We start from the raw sequence: 19,794 nt of genomic DNA on the forward strand, positions 1-19,794 counted from the left end.
CGCGGCGGACCTAAGGCTCGCGGCGGCCCCAGGACCAAAGGCGACCCTCGGGCTCCTGGGGCCTCCAAGCTCGCGGGGGGGTCCCGGGGCTCGTTCTGTCCGGAACCCCCGCGAGATTCGGCCGCCGCTCGTCTGAGAGATCGAGCCAGCCGCAGCGCGCGGTTTTTGCGCGCCTTCGCGGGCGTCGTGGTGGGCTCTCGCTCCAGGGCGTGTTCGTCTGGCCGCGTTTATTTATTTTCATTCATTTATTCATGTAGTCACCTTTTGTACCGCTTGGGACACAGCTGTGTTAAAATAGGAAAGCAGTTTGACTTAGAGGCGCTCCTGGCAAGACCGATTTCGCGCTCTGGGAAGAGCGAGCGTGCACGGTGCCGCCTCGCGTTTGAGCAGCGCTGTGCGGGTCTGCGCGCTTCCCACGGCCTCTCCGGCCCCCGGCGCCCTGGGCCCTTGAGGTGTGAGCACCTGCTACGGCTCGGCGCCGTCTCCGTAGGCAGAGCCGATGTTCCCCATCCTTTCTCTTCCGTGGCAGAGATGGGTGGGGGAGGAGGAAGGACCCCAACTCTTGAGAGTTTTGCGTTTAAAGATTTGACGAATTTGCGAGTTGATTGTGATAGTGTCTTCAGATTGAGATGGAGTTGTTTTGTATTTTAGCACAGAGCTACATACCCTCCCTCGCCCCGATCCCTTTTTAAATTTTTATTTTGAGACGAAGTGCCTCCCACAGTCCAGGGATTACTGGCATTCGCCTCCACACCCCGCTGAGAGGTAGATTTTGCGGCTTTTGTGGTAGTCGAGTTTGGTCGACAGCTTCGCAGTTTTACTGTGAATGCATTATGAGGAGGAAAGTAAAGCTGTAGGGGAGAAAGTAAAGCTGTAGTTGCTGTAGAGAAGTCCTCGCGTACTGGCAGATGTCAGAGTCAGAAAAACTGAAAAATATGGGGATCCTGTAAAGTGAGGGAAATTTTAGTGTGTGCTCCAGGGAACCTCCGGGTTGTTTCATAGAAAAGACTCTAACTTTGGAGCAAATGCTGGACGGTGGCTGCTTTATCCTGCGTTTGGTGGACTTTATTAGGCTCTAAAATTGGATATGGACAGTGGAAGGCTTACTTCTGAGAGTTCTGCCAGAAGATTTAGAAAGTGATTGGTTGCATTAACACATGCTTTTGTTTCTTTAAAAATTGGAGGTTGAGTGTGTGTGTGGGGGGGGCGGTGTAGCTTAGTGGTGGAGCACTTTCTGGCATGTGAAAGGTCCTGAGGGCCCTAGAAAAAAATTTTTTTGAGTGGCGTAGGTGTCTGGGTAACATAGGGTAGCAAGATCCTGGCACAGTCATCCAACCAGTATAACATTTGGAGTGGAAAAGCTTCTAAATATTATAATGTCTTTTAAATTTTGTTTATGAAAATTATGTGAATACCTAAAGGGACAAATTGGAAGTTTACTCATTTACTGAGAGACCTTATTATTAATAGGTCTTATTATTATTATATATAGGTTTTATTTTATTATTATATATTATTATTATATATAGGTCTTATATTATTATATTAATAGACCTTATTATTAATAGGCATTATTAATAGCTTTACTAGCTCTAGCTTGAAAAATTTGTTGATATACAAAGCTTGCCTTAGTAATTTTTCAGTGGTGTTTTAAAATTTTCTTATGTTAAGTCTAAAGTGTATCATAGAGAACTGACAGAAAAGTCTAATGAAGATAATAGTTTTGCTACTCAGAGATAGCCACCTAAATAACCGTTGTCATATTTTGTTTGACTCTCAATATTAGCGTTATAATCCTGTTTTGAGTCCTTTCCCCCTCTTTAATATTATTTCACAAGCATTTCTAATATCGAAACATCTTTGTTGAAAACATGCTTCTCATTGGTTATATACTATTACATCTCGGGCAAATACCTCAATTTGCCTAATCTTTTATTTAACCTCTTTGCTTATATTACTAGGTAGTTTCTAATGTTATATTTTTTCTTATGAAGATTTGCCATTCAGAGTCACTCTTCAAACCGAACCTCACATTTTATGGATAAGAAAATAGAGGCAAAAGAGTTGATCTATTTGTTCCAAAGATCATACCTTTGTATAACTACAAAACTTGAATCAGAACCTTTCTTGTGTGGTTATGTGAACCCTACTTAGTACCCTTTTCATACCATCACACGCACTTGACATTAGCTAATCTTCTTCTGTTTTGTCCTCTTTGAAATAAATATGGGAATTTAAATTATGATGTAATGAAAACAAAATCTATGAGTGAAAACTTCAAGTATAAACATGTTCTTTTTCAGGCCAGCTTTAAGAAATAACGTTGTATAATGTGTTTTTCATATTCACTAAAATGGTTTGCTGAATTATTATTTTATATTTAGTTTATTTGTGGCTATTTCACTGCTTATGAGATTCAGATTGAATTTAATTTCTTTCCTAATAACGTTTACTTTTGTGCTTTATTTCTACATTATCAGTCATCGTAAATATTAATTTTAGAGAACAAGTTTAGAGATTCATGGTCACCACAAATATGGCCATGTAATCCCAATTTCATCGTTAAAAAGTTAAAAGCAATGCATTGTAGCATGGGACATATGATGATATTTCTTTAATTGAAATCAATTCATTACTCCACTGAAGAAATTTATTGCAGTATAAAATTAGAAGTACTAGCAATTGCATACATTTTTTCTGGTATTTTTGAGACCAGGCTTCACTGTGGAGTTCAGGCTGGACTTGAACTCACTTTGTAGCCCAGGCTGGCCTTGAACTCATGGTGATCCTCTGCTTCAGCCTCTCGAGTGCTGGGATTACAGGCATGCACCACCATACCAGGCTGCAATTGCCTGCTAAATAATGGATTTGCTAGCTAATGGGTAATGGTCACAAATTTAAAAATATTTAATGCAGTTCTTTTAACTAAAACGCGCTTTTAAAACAATCCATAATTTTATGAGGCAGCTTCTTCTGAAAACTGTTTATTATGGTACCTAATCAAACTTTCTCTTCGTTTATTATTAGATTATGTCGTTGTAGATGATGAAAATGACCATGATGTTAACACAGATGATGAGACAAAAGAGGATTCTGAAACAGAGAATTCTGTGAATACTGACAATTCTGGTGGTGCATTAAGGACACAATCAAATTTTGAAAACGACAATGAAAACTGTCAGCAACTATTAAAGTTGGCACACGGTAATTTTGTTAAATTTTCTCCTGGGGGAAATCTTACTGTCTAGAAAGGATCCCTTTTTCTAGTAAATCATTTAAATATTTCTATAACCTTTATATCAATTAGTTATGAAAAGAGCTGAGCTTTGTGGTACTATTACAATGCTATCTTGTGTTTGTACTTTCCCTTTACTTTAGCTAAGGAATGTCCTACTTTGTCCTTTTTAGTCTATGGGGAATAGACTCAAAGTGTTGGGGAAAATTGTCTCTGAAAAATTGTTTCTATCTGGCAACTATAATTATAACTACTTGGTGGCAAAATAAAATTGGAAAGCTAAAATTGAACTTAGAAAGATCAACTTGAGTCAAGGGTCCATGGAGCAGATAACATGATTTTGTATGAAGAAAATTTCAAAGAGGCTGAGGCAGGCGGATCGTTGTGAGTTTGAGACCAGCCTGGGCTACAAAGTGAGTTCAAAGCCAGCCTGAACTGCATAGCAAGACCCTGTCTCAAAAAGACAAAAAAAAAAAAAAAAGAAAATATCAAGAATCAACAAAAATCTCCTGGAATGAATAAGTGACTATTAATTTGCAAGATATAAGATTAATATACAAAGTCAACCACTTTACTACATACTAGCAATAAACAATTGGAATTGGAATTTAAAAACACAATATCATTTACATTAGCATCCAGGTATCCACAGAGTGTGGAGTCTTGCAACCTGAACTACTATAGCTGCCTGTGTTTCTTCCCAACCACAGTGATGAAAGAAATGTCAGAAAGTTTGTGTCCAAGTTTATATAGGGAGCCAAGAGACAAAATATTCCCTCATTAACCATAGCCCAATTTGTTCTTTGTCCTTTACTTAAAGCATTGGGTTTCTTACTCTTCAAAATATAACTTAGGTTGGAGGTTGGCAAATATTTTTTTTAAAAAGGGCCATGGTACATATTTCAGGCTTTGTAGTCCATTAGTGTTACATGTTTAACTCTGCCATTATAGTGATGAGAGCCATTACAGTAGTTCAACATTAAGTAAACATTATGGAGAGAAAAATTTGAATGTCCTATCATTTTCCCATTTCATGAAATAATTCTTTCTTAAAAATTATTTAAAAACTTAAAACATTTTTAGCTTGTGGGCTATACAAAGCAAAACAAAATACCGCACAGGCACCAAGGTGATCTGGTGCCCAGATTGTGTTTTGCTGATCTCTGATCTAATTGATGTCAAAAGTTGATTTGATACTACTTACCTGTTCTGGTTTTAAAACGCTTCACTGACTCTAACAGCCTGCTTTAGTGGGAAAGAACTAAATCCATGTTTCTACTTCTAGGAATTTATCCTATAAACTACTTGCGGAAGTGCAAGACTGTTCAGCAACATTATTTGCTTACCTTTCCAGTAAGGGACCACTGAACTATATCCAAGTTGCTTTTTATTTTTTTGAGACAGGGTCTCACTAAGTTGCCCAGGCTGGCCTCAAAATTGCAATTCTTCTGCCTCAGCTTCCTGAGAAACTGAGATAACAGGCATGTGCCATTGTGTCAACTTAGTGTGGTTTTGATTTGTATTCCCTTAATGACTAATGATATCGAACATATTTTCATGTGTTTATTGGTCATTTGGATTTTTTTGGAGAAATGTTTATTTATAAAGTTCTTTGCTTATTTTTGAGTTAGATTATTTTTTAAAAGTTTTGTTCTTTGTATCATAGAAATTAATCCTGTATAAGATATATGATTTAAAGATATTTCTGCCATTCTGTAGGTTGTCTTTTCTTTTTTGAGGGGGGGTATTATTAAGGATTAAACCCAGGACCTCATGCATGCTAGATAAGTGGTCTTCCGTTGAATTACATCCCAAGCCATCTTTTTGCATTTTTTAAAAAAAATTGAGACAGGGTCTCCCTAAGTTGCTAAGTTGCTGAGGCTGGGCTTGAATTTAAGATCCTCCTGCCTCAGCCTTCCAGTGTGCTGAGATTACAGGCATGTGCCACCACACCCAGCTCTTTCTGCATTCTTGACAGTGTCCATTGATGTATAAAATTTCTTAATGTTTATGAAGCCCAGTTTAACTATTCTTTTATTGCCTGTGCTTATGGTGTTCTGTCCATGAAATTATTCCCAAATCCAATGTCATAAAGGTTTTCCTTAGTATTTTCTTCTAAGTTTTACAGTTTTAGATATTACATTAAATCTTTGATCCACTGTGAATTAAAAAAATTATATATAAATAAAGGTCTAACTTCATTCTTTTGCATGTGGATATCCAGTTTCCCTGGCACCATATGTTGAAAAGATTATCCTTTGACCATTGAATGGTCTCAGCACCCTTGTTGAAAATCAGTGAAGGGTTTATTTCATGTCTCTCTGTTTTATTTCATTGGTCTATATGTATGTTTTTATGCCAGTACCACACTGTTTTGATTACTTCAGCTTTGTAGTAAGTCACAAAATCAAGAAGTATTAATCCTCCAGTCTTATTGTTTTTAAAAGACTATTTTGGATACTAAGAATCCCTTCCAATTTAATATAAATTTGAGGATTGGTTTTTCCATTTTGGTTGGAAAACAGTGTTGGAATTTTGATAGCAATTAGTTGAATCTGTAGATTGTTTTGGTCTTAAAAACAGTAAGTCTTCCTATCTGTAAGCATAGTTTGTGTTTCCATCTAGTTAGTTCTTTAATTTCTTTTAGCAATGTTTTTTAGTTTTCAATTTACAATTCTTTCACCACTTTGGTTAGATTTATTCCTAAGTATTTAATTCTTTTAGATGCTATTATAAATGAAATTGCTTTCTGAGTTTCCCTTTTGATTATTTATTGCTGGTGTATAGAAACACAGCTGAATTTTGTGTGTCGATCTTGTACCTTGCAAGTTTGCTGACTTGGTATATTGGCTCTAGTAACTTTCTTGTGGATTCTTTTGGCTTTTTGATATACAGGATCATGTCACCTGTGAAGAGAGATAGTTTTACCTCCTCTTTGCAAGTTGGTTGCCTTTTGCTTCTTTTTCTTGCCCAAATACCTCTAAATAGAACTTTCAGTTCAACACTTTCAGTGTTGAATAGCAGCAATGTAAGCAGAGACCCTTTTCTTGTTTCTGATCTTAGGGAGAAAGCTTTCAGTCTTTCATCATTGAGCATGATGTTAGCTGTGGGTTTTCTGTAAATATCCTTTATTAGGTTGTGAAAATTTCCTTCTATTTCTAGTTTTCTGAATTTTTTTTTTTTACTGTGAGATAGTATTGGATCTTGTCAAATGCCTTATCTGTATGGATTGAGGTGATAATGTGTCTTCCCATTCATTCTCGTAATGTAATATATTACATTGATTTTTTTCTGTTGCAGCATCCTTACATTCCTGGGACAAACCCCACTTGCTTATGGTGAATAATAATTTTAGTTTCTTGGATTAGGTTTGTTGAGCATTTTTGCATCTATATTCATAAGAGATATTGTTCTGTAATTTTCTTTTCTTGTGATATTTATCTGAGTTTGGTATCAGGGTAATTCTGGTGTTGCAAGATGAGTAAAGAAATGTTATTTCCTCTCCAAGTTTTTGAAGTTTGAGAAAAGACTAGTGTTATTTCTTCTTTAAATGTTTCATAGAATCTACCAGTGAAGCCATCTCGTCCTGGCCTTTTCTTTTTGGGAGGTTATTACTGATCCAATCTCTTTCTCTTGTAATAGTTCTGGTGTGACTTTCTATTTTTCTATTTCTTCTTCTTTTGCATTTCTGATAATTGAACCCAGGGCCTCATGAATGCTAGGCAAGCATTCTATCACTGAGCTACATCCCCAAGCCAACCTATTTCTTCTCGATTCAGTTTATCTAATTACTTTTTTAAATTATAAGAACAAATAATTTTCTCATATACTATCATCAAGTGATTAGAAAATACATAGGACAAAATACCCAATTCATAATGGCTGTGAAACATCTAACACTTAAAAAAGTAAAGGTAGTAGAACCTGTATGAAAATAACTTGAATACTTTACTAAGGGTCATAAAATAAAGCTTGAATAAGTGGAGAGACACAAATTATTCTTTGGCATAGCTTTAAAAATCTTGAAAAAATCTATTTCAGGGATACATGTTGATTTACTACATCAAACAAAAAACAGTTTAAAGGTACAGTTATTAAATACTGTGGTACTAGTTCTGAAGTAGGAAGTCAGACTTAATGTGATAAGAAGTTCATTAAACAGAATAAAGAATTTAGAGCTAAAACACTATAGTACATTAATACATAAAAGATGGAGAGTAAATTGTGTGGTGACAAATGTTTAACTATTGAGGGAAGCCCATTAGATTTCATCTCACGTTGTACATGTAAATGATTTTAAGATGGGGTAAAAGGTTAAATAGCTAATAAGTGGAAGTATGGAAAAACTAGAAGAAAATGTAGGTGAATGTTTTTCTAATCCTAGTGAAAATTTCAGTATAAAAACAGATGAAAAAAGCACAAAAAAATTAATGAGTTTGGTGAAATGAAAGCAATAAATCTCTCACTGCTAAAACCATGAAACTTCAAAATAAACCATCACCTAAGAAATTATGTATTTGTAGGTGCAGTTATATATTTTGTAGCAATTATATATTTTATTATCCTTTTTTTGTGGTAGTGGGGATTGAACCCAAGGCCTTTGCTCTGAGCTACATCTTCAGCCCCTTATGAAATATTTCATTTTGAGACAGGGTCTTACCGCAGTGGCAAACAGAAACACCAAAAGGACACCCAGGATTTGGGGGCAGATTTATTTACATTGACAGGCACTGATCAGGATCATTCCCAAAATATCAGGCCCGGATCTCTGGTGGTCTAGGGCTTACATGGGATATGCAACCTGGAAGTAGAGAGGCAGAATGACTTGTCAATTGGGGATTGGTTCTTACAATATACATCATAGTGACCAGCCGCTTCTAGAAACAAAAGTAAAAGGAACTATAACTGGAACTATTACCTGGGCAACCAACAAACTGAATTAGACTGGCTGCGGTGGGGGGGGCATCTTCTTATAATTACTAAGTCACTAAGTTGTCCAGGCTGAACTCAAGCTTGAAGTTCTCCTGCCTCAACAGCTGAGTGTGTTTTTTGGAGGTGGGGCCTGGTTAGAGGCAGGTCACTGGAGGATGGCAAGGAAGGGTATATAGCATGACTGGAAAGATAGATTTCCCTCCCTGGCTTCTTCTCTCTCTGCTTCCTGGCTGCCATGACTTCAGTAACTTTTCTCCCTGGCAGGCCCTTTCACCATGCAGTTTCTGCACTTAAACCTTCCAACCATGGATTGAAACTTGTGAAACTGAGCTGAAATAAACCTCTTCTTTAAGTGTGGGTATCAGGCATTTTGGCCCAGCAATGAAGAGTTGACTAAGATAGGAGCTGAATTTTTTAGTTTTTTTTTTTTTTAATAGAAATCTATTGCAAGGAAAAATATGCACACATCATAAATATATAGCTTAAATAATTGTCAAATAAATACATGCAGATAATGAGCACCCATACCCACAAATAGAAGGTAATGAGTTTCCAGAAACTAGCCCAACCCCTTCAAGTTAATAATCCGCTTGCAAGGTAACCACATCTTCTCCTGTCATAACTTCGGCTTGTTTTTTTTAGCTTTATACGAATTGAATCATGTACTATATTCTCTTTTGTGTCTGGCTTTTACACAAGGTTATGGTTGTGAGGTTCATCCTTGCTGGAGGCAGCAGTGGTTGATTATTTGCATTTATGTAAGTCTTTGTATGAATACATCAGAGTTTATTACTCCTATATTAGCTTTATCATCAGAAAAATTGTATAGTTCAAAAAATAAAATTTGGTGAAAGTTACAGCTCAAATAGGAGGTATTTTACAACTTGAAACTTTTATACATTAGTCTGCATTTGTCTAGTGTAGGAGTGAACTCTCCCATCATCTTTATCCCCTGTTGATTTCTCTCCTTTGGGTCTTTGGTGGTCAGTACCTCCTCTGTGGAAGGAAGAGGAAGCAGGAAAGAGAGGAAACATAAATCTCTTCGTTGTGCCTCTCATTGCTGCTATGGGTCAAGATGGATAAAGCGGAGGCAATGTGGAACAGACTGCTATTGCACACTTGGAGTCATGCTGTCTGCCTGTCTTAGTCCCTTTCTCATCACTGGGACAAAATACTTGACATCTCAACTTAAAGGAAGAGAGGTTTATTTTGCTTTACAGTTTTAGGAGTTTCAGCACTTAGTTGGCTGGGTCTAAGGAAGAAAAGGCACGATAGAAGGGACTAGGTGGAAAAAAGCTGCTCACATCGCGGTGGCCAGGTAGCAGAGAGAGAAGGGAGGAGCCAGAGAGGGAAATATACCCGTCCAGGTCCTGTCCCCAGTGGCCCACCTCTAACCAGGCATAAATCGCTATGAATCAATCAGTGGATTAATCCATTGATGAATATAGCACCCTCATGAACCAATCACCTTCCATAAGTCCCACCCTGGAACACTTGAGGCCTTGAGGGGACACTTCAGGTGTAAACCACAGCATTGTTTAAGTGAAAAGCCCTTTTGATTCTCTTTCCAAAAGCAGTTAGTGCCGTGGTGGAGCATTCTGGGAGGCTGAGGCTTGAGGATCATAAGTTTGAGCCTAGCCTGAGCAAATTAGCAAGTTAGTGAAACTCTGTCTAAAAATAAAAAAGGTCTGGGGTTGTAGCTCAGTGCAAGGCCCTAAGTTCAATTTCCAACACAGCGGAGATGGGACAGAGGTGAAGCAGTTAGCAATTGTATTCTTTTGCTCAGTTCTTTCCTGCATTTATTCGGTAGACTAATTCTACAATTTGGAACTGCATTACTTGATTTTCGTTTCTGGTCACCGACAGTATAGCCTTTCAGTTTTAAAAGACTTATTCTAAATTGCTTATGGAAGAATTCTTGTTTTAGCCAGGCATGGTGGCACACACCTATAATCCCAGCACTTTGGGAGGCTGAGACAGGAGGATTGCAAATTCAAGCTGAGCATGGGCAATTTAGCAACTAAGGGAGAATTAAAAGAAATAAAATAAAAAAGGCTAGGGTTGTAGCTCAGTGCAAAAGCTCTGGTTTCAATCACCAGTACCACCAAAAGAAAAAAAATCTTCTTTTGTCACTTTCTGAAATTTAGACAGGACTCTATTTTGAGATGGCATTTTGAGAGCATATCCATAAAAGGTTCTTTAGATAGTAAGTGTGTGAAGTAAATTTTCTGTGTTGCTTTACAGGATTTGAAGGTGCAGAAGTCAAGCACGACCCACTAGTTTCACAAGTGAGCCAGCCAGCAAACTTAAAAAGATACATGTCTGAGTCTACAGAACAGTTTTGCTCATCCAACAAAAGAGGACGAACATCTCCTCCAAGACAGGATAATATATCTTCTCCAAGACAGGATAATATATCTCCTTCAAGACAGCAAAATACGGTTTGTATAGTAAAGTGAAAATATTTGATTTTTGTTCTTCTCATTCTGCTATAATTCTTTTGTTAAATTTAGCCAGGCATGGTGATGCGTGAGGCAGGAGGATCGTTGAGAGCTGGAAGCCAGCCTGGGTTACATAGTGTGTTCAAGGCCAGTCTAGACGACAGAGTAAGGTCCTAATCTTAATTTCATATATTGAAATGCACATAAATGTACATATAGTTCAATGAGTTTTGATAAATAATATATATCATGCCCCTGTCAAAGTAATGGACTTTTCTATTAGCTCAGAAATCTCCTTCATTCCTGTTCCAAATAAATCCTGGCCTTCTCAAGCCTTGATGAAAATATCATATATTTTTTTTCTATCTTAGGTTAATTTGGCCTGTTCCACAACTTCATGTAGTAGAATGGTAAAAAATAGAATTCTACTATACAAACATAATTGTACAAATAGAACATGTATAAATGAAATTGTGTGTTTTGGGTTATAGCCTCTTTATCTTAGAATAATATTCTGGAGATTCATTTTGTAATATCAATATTTCATTCCTGTTTATTGCTTAGTGGTACTCCCCTATTATGAGTAAAGCAGCTATGAACCTTTGTATGGAGGTCTTTTGGTGAGCATATGTTGACATTTAATTTAAATAAACACCCAGGAGTAGAAATATTGGGCCATGAGATAGATTAGAGGAGAACTTTTTTATTTTTAAAAAATACTTTTTAGTTTTATTATATATTTACAAAACATAATAATTACATTAATTGTGGAGAATTGGTACATATACATATTGCATCTTGGTAATATTTAATTACTTAACTTGTGCCCTCTTTTTACCCCTTTCCATAGACCCCCTTCCCATCTCCACATAGTATACCTTCCTGTTACCATCTCTTTTGTTTTGCTCTTTGTTTATGTTTCGGGTTTCTCATATAAAAGAAACCATGCAACATTTATCCTTGATTTTTATTGGCAGTATTGGGGGATTGAACCTAGGAACTTCACACTGAGCTACATCCCCAGGCCTTTTTATTTTTTATTTTGAGACAGGGTCTCACTAAACCATGAAATAACCCAAGTTGGGCTTAAACTTACTATCCTCTGCCTCAGCCTCCCAGTGTGCTGGGATTAAACGTGTGTGTCACCATGTCTGGCTGATATTTATCCTTCTGTGTCTGACTTTAAGTTATAAAGGTACAGTAATAAAAACAGCATGATACCGGCACAAAAATATACGTGTTCACCAGTGGAATAGAACTGAGGATACAAAAACAATCCCAAACACCTTCAGCCATCGATTTTTGGAAAAGGGGGCCAAAAACATATGCTGGAGAAGAGATAGCCTCTAATAAATGGTGCTGGGAAAACTGGTTATCTGCTTGCGGAAGAATGAATCTAGACCCATATTTTTTGCCCTATACTAAAATCATATCAAAGTAGATCAAAGGCTTGGATATAAAAACAGAAACACTGAATCTGTTGGAAGAAAAAAATTAGTAAAACTCTTGAAGACATAGGCATAGGTGAGGACTTCCTGAACAGAACCCAACTTATACAAGAAATAATACCAGATATCAACAAATAGGATTATATCATTTTAAAGTTTAACTTTTTAAGAAACTGCCTAAGAATTTTCTGAAGTGGTTGTACTGTTTTACAGTTTCATTATATTATGTTGTGTTGGGTCATCTTTGCAGTTGTATAAAATAGACTTAAACTATACATCATTAGGCTTAAAAGAAAATTCACTTATTTACTCAAATAAAGATGTGGATATTAGTGTCACATAAGTAGAACTGTATAGGTACTTCTCAACTTGTCAATCCCAATATTTTAATCTTTGAGGATAGTATTAATTATCTGTCAAGTGACATGGTTTTCAAAATAATTATCTGGAAACATTTTGGAAAGAATGAAGCACTGTACAAGGGTACGATGGTAATATTGTGTTTATTTTTTAAAAATTTTTTTGTGTTTATAATTATTAATCTACATTGCAGGTCCATATACTTTTGGCTGTGATAGGTGTGTAATACAGGGCTAATTTAGGTAAATTTTAATCATGGACATCGATAGCTACTTAGTATATTTTTATTGAAAGTATCCTTATAATGAACAGTTTACTCTTAGAATACAGTTGTTATAGTTAATTGTATTGCTTATGTGCTATTTACTTATTTATACCCTGTTCTTATTACACAAAAGTATGTAAAGTGCTTTACACATTAATTTATCAAGAAAAATAAGGTTTAAGTATTTCCTATCTTGTCCACAGAGTGTCACTGTTGGATTACTTAAAAATCAGAAGCCATGTAACATTTGGTTCTTTGTTCATGGTTAGGAATATTTGCTTTTAAAGCAGTGACATTACTGGAATGCTAGTCTTTGTACCCTGAAGTACAGAAAGGGGTAGGTGTCTTAATTGTAGTTGGGTAATGAGAACACAGTTCTACAAGTATATCTTTTGATGCTGCAGTATTTGTAATAGGCAAATGTTCTTTGATATAACAAGTAGGCCTTTGGTACTTCTTGAAAATGAAATAGAAATCCTGTACTTTTCTTTCAGTTCTTTTCTTTATATTTATTTTTGATTTGTTAATCATCCTTAGGTAAGAACATGAATACTATATCTGTTTGAGAAGAAGGTGAAAGTGTCATTAATAACTGTACCTTAGACTTTGAAGATTTACATAAATTGTTAAGTATGTTTACACTTATCGAGAAAATGATACAGGTTCTTTTTTAGCCTTCATATCCTCTATACTTGTTCTGAATTCATTCGTACTCAAAGAAATATTTCTGCCTCCTGAATGTATGTGCTTCTTTTCATTAGACAGTGAGCTCTTAACTATTTTGTTTCCTTCTTTCCTTACTTAATAGAAATTCACAGTACATTTTTATGGTGCTGGTGATTGAACCCAGGGCCTTGTGCATACTAGGCAAGTGCTCTATCACCGAGCTATATCTCTGTCACAATTCACAGTATTTTTGAACCCCATTTCACTGACTTTCTAATTTTGAAATAATTTGAGATTTTTGTGAAGAGTTACAAAAATATTATAGAGTTCTCATGTATATGCTTCACTTAGGTTCCCTTAATGTTAATTTAACTATATAACTCAAAATTATTTTAATTGTACAGTAATCTAAACTAGGAAGTTACCATTGGTACAGTACTACTTGGCAAACTACAGTCTTTGTTTGAATTTTGCCATTGCAATCTATCACAGCTCCTCATTCTTTCGTTGTCTTTTATGACCCTGGCACTTCTGATGAGTACTAGTTTGTTATTTTGTTAAAATAACTTTAATGTGTACAATACTTTCTCTCAATTTTGATGTGCACAATACTTTCTCTTGAATAGATTGAGATTATGCATTTTTTGCAAGAATTCTGTGCAAATGCTGTTATTTTCTCATTGAACCACACGAGGTGGTACATGGTATCCATTATCTTTTTACTGGTAATATTAACATCAATCACTTCATTAACATTGTGTCTTCCATATTTTTCCATTGTAGCATCACTGTTTTCTCCTTTCTAAATGATAGATATCTTAGGTGGAAGGGTACTTTGAGATTCCATTAATATCCTGTTTCTTTTCAATGCAGTGAGTTAAGTTAGCATCAGTCTATGTATTTTATCTGTAACAGTTGTTACTACATTTGCCTGATGATGAGTCTATTTCCATCATTTATTTTTTATTTATTAACTAGAATTCATCTGTAAGGAAGAGCTGTCATTTATTTCCTGCTTATTCAATCATATGTATTAATATGGACTCATAAACATTTACTGTCTTATATGAATTATAACCCAACATTTCCATTGTTTATTTTGTTGACTTAATTTCCCAGCTTTAGCCATTGGGTGTTCCTTCCAGTTTGTTGCTATGGCTTTTTGCTCTGCTCCTACGCTTTTATGAACATTTTCTTATTTTCTAACATCAGAAGATGTTCTAGGCTTATCTGAACTTTCCCTGTCCCAGCCCTGGAATTCAACTGTATTTCTGAAAGAATCCTGGTTTCTTTTTCAAACTTGAGAATGTTATTTAAAAACCAAGATGTGGATATTTGGTGTGTTGATTGCTGTTTTTGTGTCATTGATTTTTAACCTTCTCAGAGGACAAAAATCTGTATCCAAACCCATTCAAACACATAAATATGTATTTTTATATCTGGCTTTATTTATATTAAAAACTGTGTTCATACCAATATTCAGTAGCTTTTCTTAAACTTAGATTATTATATGATAACTACTTTTTAAATCCTTATTAATCAGTGCTCTTTTATTCTCATATGAATGTGGGCTTTGGTTTTCTTTATTTCTGTATTATTAGACATCTAAAATTTCTTGGCATATAAGTGAAAAGTAAAAACAATTAAAATATAGAACTATTTAAGGTGTTTTTTCTTGTGCTTAAATAGGCTCCTAGTGATGTGAAGTGTTGACCATTTGTTTCTATAATATTCACAGGGGAGAAGAATATTTGAACACTTCTATTATGAATACCACCGAGACCAACTCAGAATATTTCAGTGGTGTTTCCAGGTATCAAAGTTCTGTCTCTCAAATGTAATTTTTGAAATACAGAACTGAAATTTTCTTTATTACATTTAATGTCATTATACTATTAATAGAAAATTTTTGTTGAATTCTGTGTGATTATCATCTCACTGTAATATACTTCCAAAAAAATTTCTACTTGGAACAGTATACACAGGTGAATATTTGGAAATAAAAGTATCACTTTTGTAACTTCATTTTTTTTAAAGGAGGAAAAGTTTATTAAGCTCACAGCTTGTAGATGTTTCAGCCCATAGTTAGCTGGCTCCAAAGCAGGGTGGCACATGACTGGTAGAGGGGCAATAGCTCATGGTGGCCAAAAGGTGTCTTTCCCTCTCTTCCTGTTTTGCTACTTTTTGTAACTTTAAAAAAAGATCATAATCTAGATTGTTTGACATTTAATTTTTCCAATGTAATCTTTAATGAAAATTGGTTGCCTTAGATGAAATTTATCATATGCCTAAATATAGATCAAGGTATTTCAACTGAAACAAAATTGTAGCCCATCAGTGTTTTGTAAAGAGTATATCTAATGTAGTTTTGAGGGAATTGTGTAAAAATAAGTATGTTGGTAGAGACTGATAGAAGTATATAATTATCAAGGGTTTTATGATCTACATACCCCAAGGTAATGCAAAATGTTTCTTAACCTCTAAATTTTCGTGACTAGAACGAGCTAGCCTACTTTGAAGAGTAGAAGCATGTGTGTATGTTCTCATTCTTCCTAGTGAGGACAGAAGTGGGATGCTTAGTGGGACCACTCATGCCTGAGGGGAAGATGTGCAGAGGTGGCTGGAGCAGCAGGGAGATTTATACTCACCATCTCAACATCTGTCTTCCTGTTTTCTCTCTCTGGTTGGGAACATGCTATTTCTTTGGCCCTGTCTGCCCTTCCATGCATTTTTACCGGGTGAATGCCTTCTCTCCTTTCACTCTCAACCCAGACATCATCTTCTCTGAGAAGCCCTCCCTGACTGTCCGCCTGGGTTCAGTCCTGCACTTCTGGGCCTGCTTACCCTCCTGTGCTTACCTGTGTCATGGTGCTGAGGACAGTAACAGTAATAATACTAATAGAGTACTGAGCACTGTTGGACCACTCACGTTGGGTGTTGTTATTGTTACTATTAAAGTAAGGCTGCAGTAAACTTCCATCCCTAGGAGGACCCCTAAGAGATATTTTCATCCCAGTTCTGTGCATGAGGGGATTGAAGTGCAGGGAAGTCATGTAACTTGACCAAGGTCACACCACTAGTAAGTGGCAGAACTCTAGTATTTGAAGCCAGCCATGTAGATCCCGCACTGTTTGCCTCAGCACCGCGGGCCCACAGTTCTCCCACTGGAGCACATGTCAGAAGCCCCCGGAGGCTTGTTGAAACCCAGTCCACTGCCCCACTCAGGTCTCCATTCAGGAGAGCGGAGGTGGAGCTGCAGTGTTGCTGTCTCAGAAGCTCACAGGTGATGGTGCCGGTCTATGGACCACACATTGAGAACCGCTGTTCCAGGCTGGTAGTCACTTGTTCTGTTGAAATCATCTCTTCTCTCTCTCCCCAGTAAAGACGGGCATTCCTCCAGATCAGGAGTGGGGTTTTGTTTTGTTTTGTATTTTAATATCTGTGTTCCTGGCAAAGTAGCTCTGACTAGTACTAGCCCCCTCAGTAAGTGCTCATTTGAATGAATGGATGACTAAGGAAGTGTTTCTGACCTTTTAATTTTCTGTTGCTTGAAATTTCTGTGGGTTTCAAGAATTCTCAGAGTTTTATCAGATTTTTACCTGATGGGCATGTGGGAGTTGTGCACTCAGTGGTTTGGTAAGTTTGTTGAGTGCATGATTGTAAAACACGTTGAAGCCAAAGGTCACATCGTTATATTTGGCTCCATGTTCTTTCCAGAGCAGAATATTCACTGCTAGCTCCTAAGTCATCACATGGTTGGTCACTCTTTGGCCTTTTAGCAGATTTGAACATTTCTTTCCTGAAGTAGCACCTTCTTTGATGTGAAATGGCCACATCATAAGTGGGATAGTGGAGAGGGGCGGTGGTGCATTTGCTTCCTCCTTCCAATGTCCCTGTGAGTTGAGTAGGACAGTGGCAGGTCCAGGCTCCTTGTGTCAGCCAGGTGGGCTCTGTGTCTCCTACACCTAGGCTTCAAGTAGGAAGGAAGTTGTTTCTGGTGCCTTGAGAACTTTCCTTGTGCCTTGCATTTAAAATTTAGCTCAGTGGCATTCTCACCTGTTACTTTTCTTTTGAAGTAAGAACTAATTCTTTTGCTATAATAGAGTTTAAAAGAACTTATTGAAGAAACGAACAGGCAGATTGCCCACCTGAATGGAATTTTTTCAGCAATACAAGAGTTTTGGGAGCTAGCACCAGCGCAACAACATGTAAGTATTAGAAAAGTTTTACAACTTTGATAAATCTCTTGTTCCTAAATTGCCAGACAGTTGGAAGTGATATGGAAGTAAGAATTTTGTGATATTAGCAATGGCGATCTATACTTATGACAGTAGCAGAGAGATATCTGAAACTCTGTTGAAAGAATGCTGAGCTTAGATATATTGTGATGCCGAGTATTATTATGTCAGCAATCATCATGTATAAAATGTAGTTTTAAAGGGGAATAAAAATCTTATAATTTAAATATAACATTTACCCTTTATAGTGGAAATTACATAGCAAACACGAAAATAGTTTTGAGTGTTTTTACTGGCTTTTTAATCCTCATCTTTATTCACAGTTGTCTTAACTAGATTGGTGTCATTTTAGAGGTCATCTGGAGTCACACAGAAAGTTTTGATTGTCTATATCATGAGAAATTAAAACTCAGAAACTGAAGGAAAGAGCTCACCTTACTTTGTTCTCTTACTGCAAACAGGACAATGGAGAACCATCATCACCAGTGGCAAGGCGGGCTGCCCATACCCAGGAGAATCCTCCAGAAATATCACTTCAGTCAGCATCAAGCTGTCAGGCGCAGGAGGTTCGACACAGACAGAGTCCAGCACTTCCTAGAACTTCTGTTATACATTTATGTCGGCCATATCTTAAGCAGGAGGAGAGTTCATATCCTGGTCTCTGTGGAGGTGCTGAAAGTTCTAACAATGTCTTTTCATTCTCCCAGTCTTCTGTAGCAGTACCTGTAGTAGTTCCTCCACTGGGAGACTCTTGTGTGGCCATTAACCCTGATAGAGTGAATTACTCAGACATTCTTGGAAATGAGGGCATGATCCCAGATACTACCTCGCTATCTACCTGCATCCTTCCCCATTTTGGTGAGTTTTCAATTATATATATTATAAATGTCATCATTTAATCTAGATTTTAAAAATCCTTCTTTCAAATTAGTGTCATTTTTTAATCAGAAGTTTTATATTGAGGGTGTTTTTTTTTTTTTTGTCTTTTTGAGACAAGGTCTTGCTATGCAGTTTAGGCTGGCCTTGAGCTCACTCTGTAGTCCAGGCTGGCCTCGAACTCGCAACGATCCTCCTGCCTCAGCCTCCCCAGTGCTGGGATTACAGGCATGTGCCACCATGCCCTGCTTTATATTGAGATTATTGTAGCTCCATATGTAGTTGTAAGAAATAATGCAGATACCTCTTTTACTCAATTTTCCTCAGTGGTAGCATCTTTTGAAACTATAATTATATTCATCTTTGTCTCTGTAAATTAGTTCTGTGCAACTTTACTACGTGAGAAGGCCTGTATGTTCATCACAATAGTCAAGGCATAGTATATTCTTTTACTGCAAGGTTTGTTTCTATCATACAAAGCTGTATTGACATTTTATAGCCAAACCCATTCCCTTCTAGATACTCACCCCTCCTACTCTTATATCTCTAATCTTTGGCAACCACCAATCTGTTATCTTATCTGTAATTCTATCATCTCAATATTGCTACATAGCTAGACACACATACAGTAGTATGTAACCTTTTGATACTGGCTTTTTCGCTCAGCGTAATTCCCTGGAGATTCAACCAGGTCACATATATCAGCAGTTCCTTTTTATTGCTAAGTCCTGTAAACTGTGTTATAGGTGTAGTATGGTTTAACTACTCATCTGTTGAAGGAATATATTTACTAGTTTTTGACTATTAGGATTAAGGCTGCTATGAACATTTATCTATAGATTTTTATATAAATTTAAGTTTTCATTTCTCTGGCATAAATTTCCTACAGTACAATTGCTGGTTATATGTTAATTGCATATTTAGTTATGTTAAATTTTGTGGTACTGGGCATTGGACCAAAGGCTTTGCACATGTTAGACAAGTACTCTACCACTAAACCAGCCCGAGTTTTAAAAATATCTTTATTGAGACATAACTAATATTTTAGTCTATTTGTGTTGCTATAACAAAATGTCACAGACTGGGAATTTGATAAAGAACAGAAATTTATTTTCTCATAGTTCTGGAGGCTAGAAAGTTCATGATCAAGGTGCCACAGGTTTGGTTTTCTGGTGAGGGCTGCATCTTACAGAGCAGGGAAAGCTGTGTCCTCACATAGCAGAAGGTAGAAAGGCAAGCTCACTGACCATTGCATGAAGGCTCTTTTATGAGGATTTTTTTTTTGGTACTGGGAATCAAACTTACAACCTTGCGCTTGCCAGGCAGGCACGTG

General features: G+C 36.7%; 1 protein-coding gene across 2 annotated transcripts in view; it reads left to right on the forward strand.

Annotated features, from left to right (window-relative positions):
• Nucleotides 1-3,027: 3,027 nt before the first annotated feature.
• The window catches only part of Bend2 (BEN domain containing 2), a gene marked incomplete at its 5' end in the record, with an annotated part of 50,693 nt that continues 33,926 nt past the window's right edge, over nucleotides 3,028-19,794 (forward strand). Inside the window, 6 exon segments of one of the 2 annotated variants that reach the window (XM_013506981.1) lie at nucleotides 3,028-3,204; nucleotides 10,412-10,608; nucleotides 15,086-15,160; nucleotides 17,451-17,555; nucleotides 18,047-18,151; nucleotides 18,293-18,443. In XM_013506981.1, coding sequence (XP_013362435.1) covers nucleotides 3,028-3,204; nucleotides 10,412-10,608; nucleotides 15,086-15,160; nucleotides 17,451-17,555; nucleotides 18,047-18,151; nucleotides 18,293-18,443 — 810 coding nt within the window. 2 annotated transcript variants of the gene reach the window in all.

The sequence above is a fragment of the Chinchilla lanigera genome, unplaced genomic scaffold (genome assembly GCF_000276665.1).
Source record: "Chinchilla lanigera isolate Chin_1 unplaced genomic scaffold, ChiLan1.0 scaffold00118, whole genome shotgun sequence".
NCBI lineage: Eukaryota > Metazoa > Chordata > Mammalia > Rodentia > Chinchillidae > Chinchilla > Chinchilla lanigera.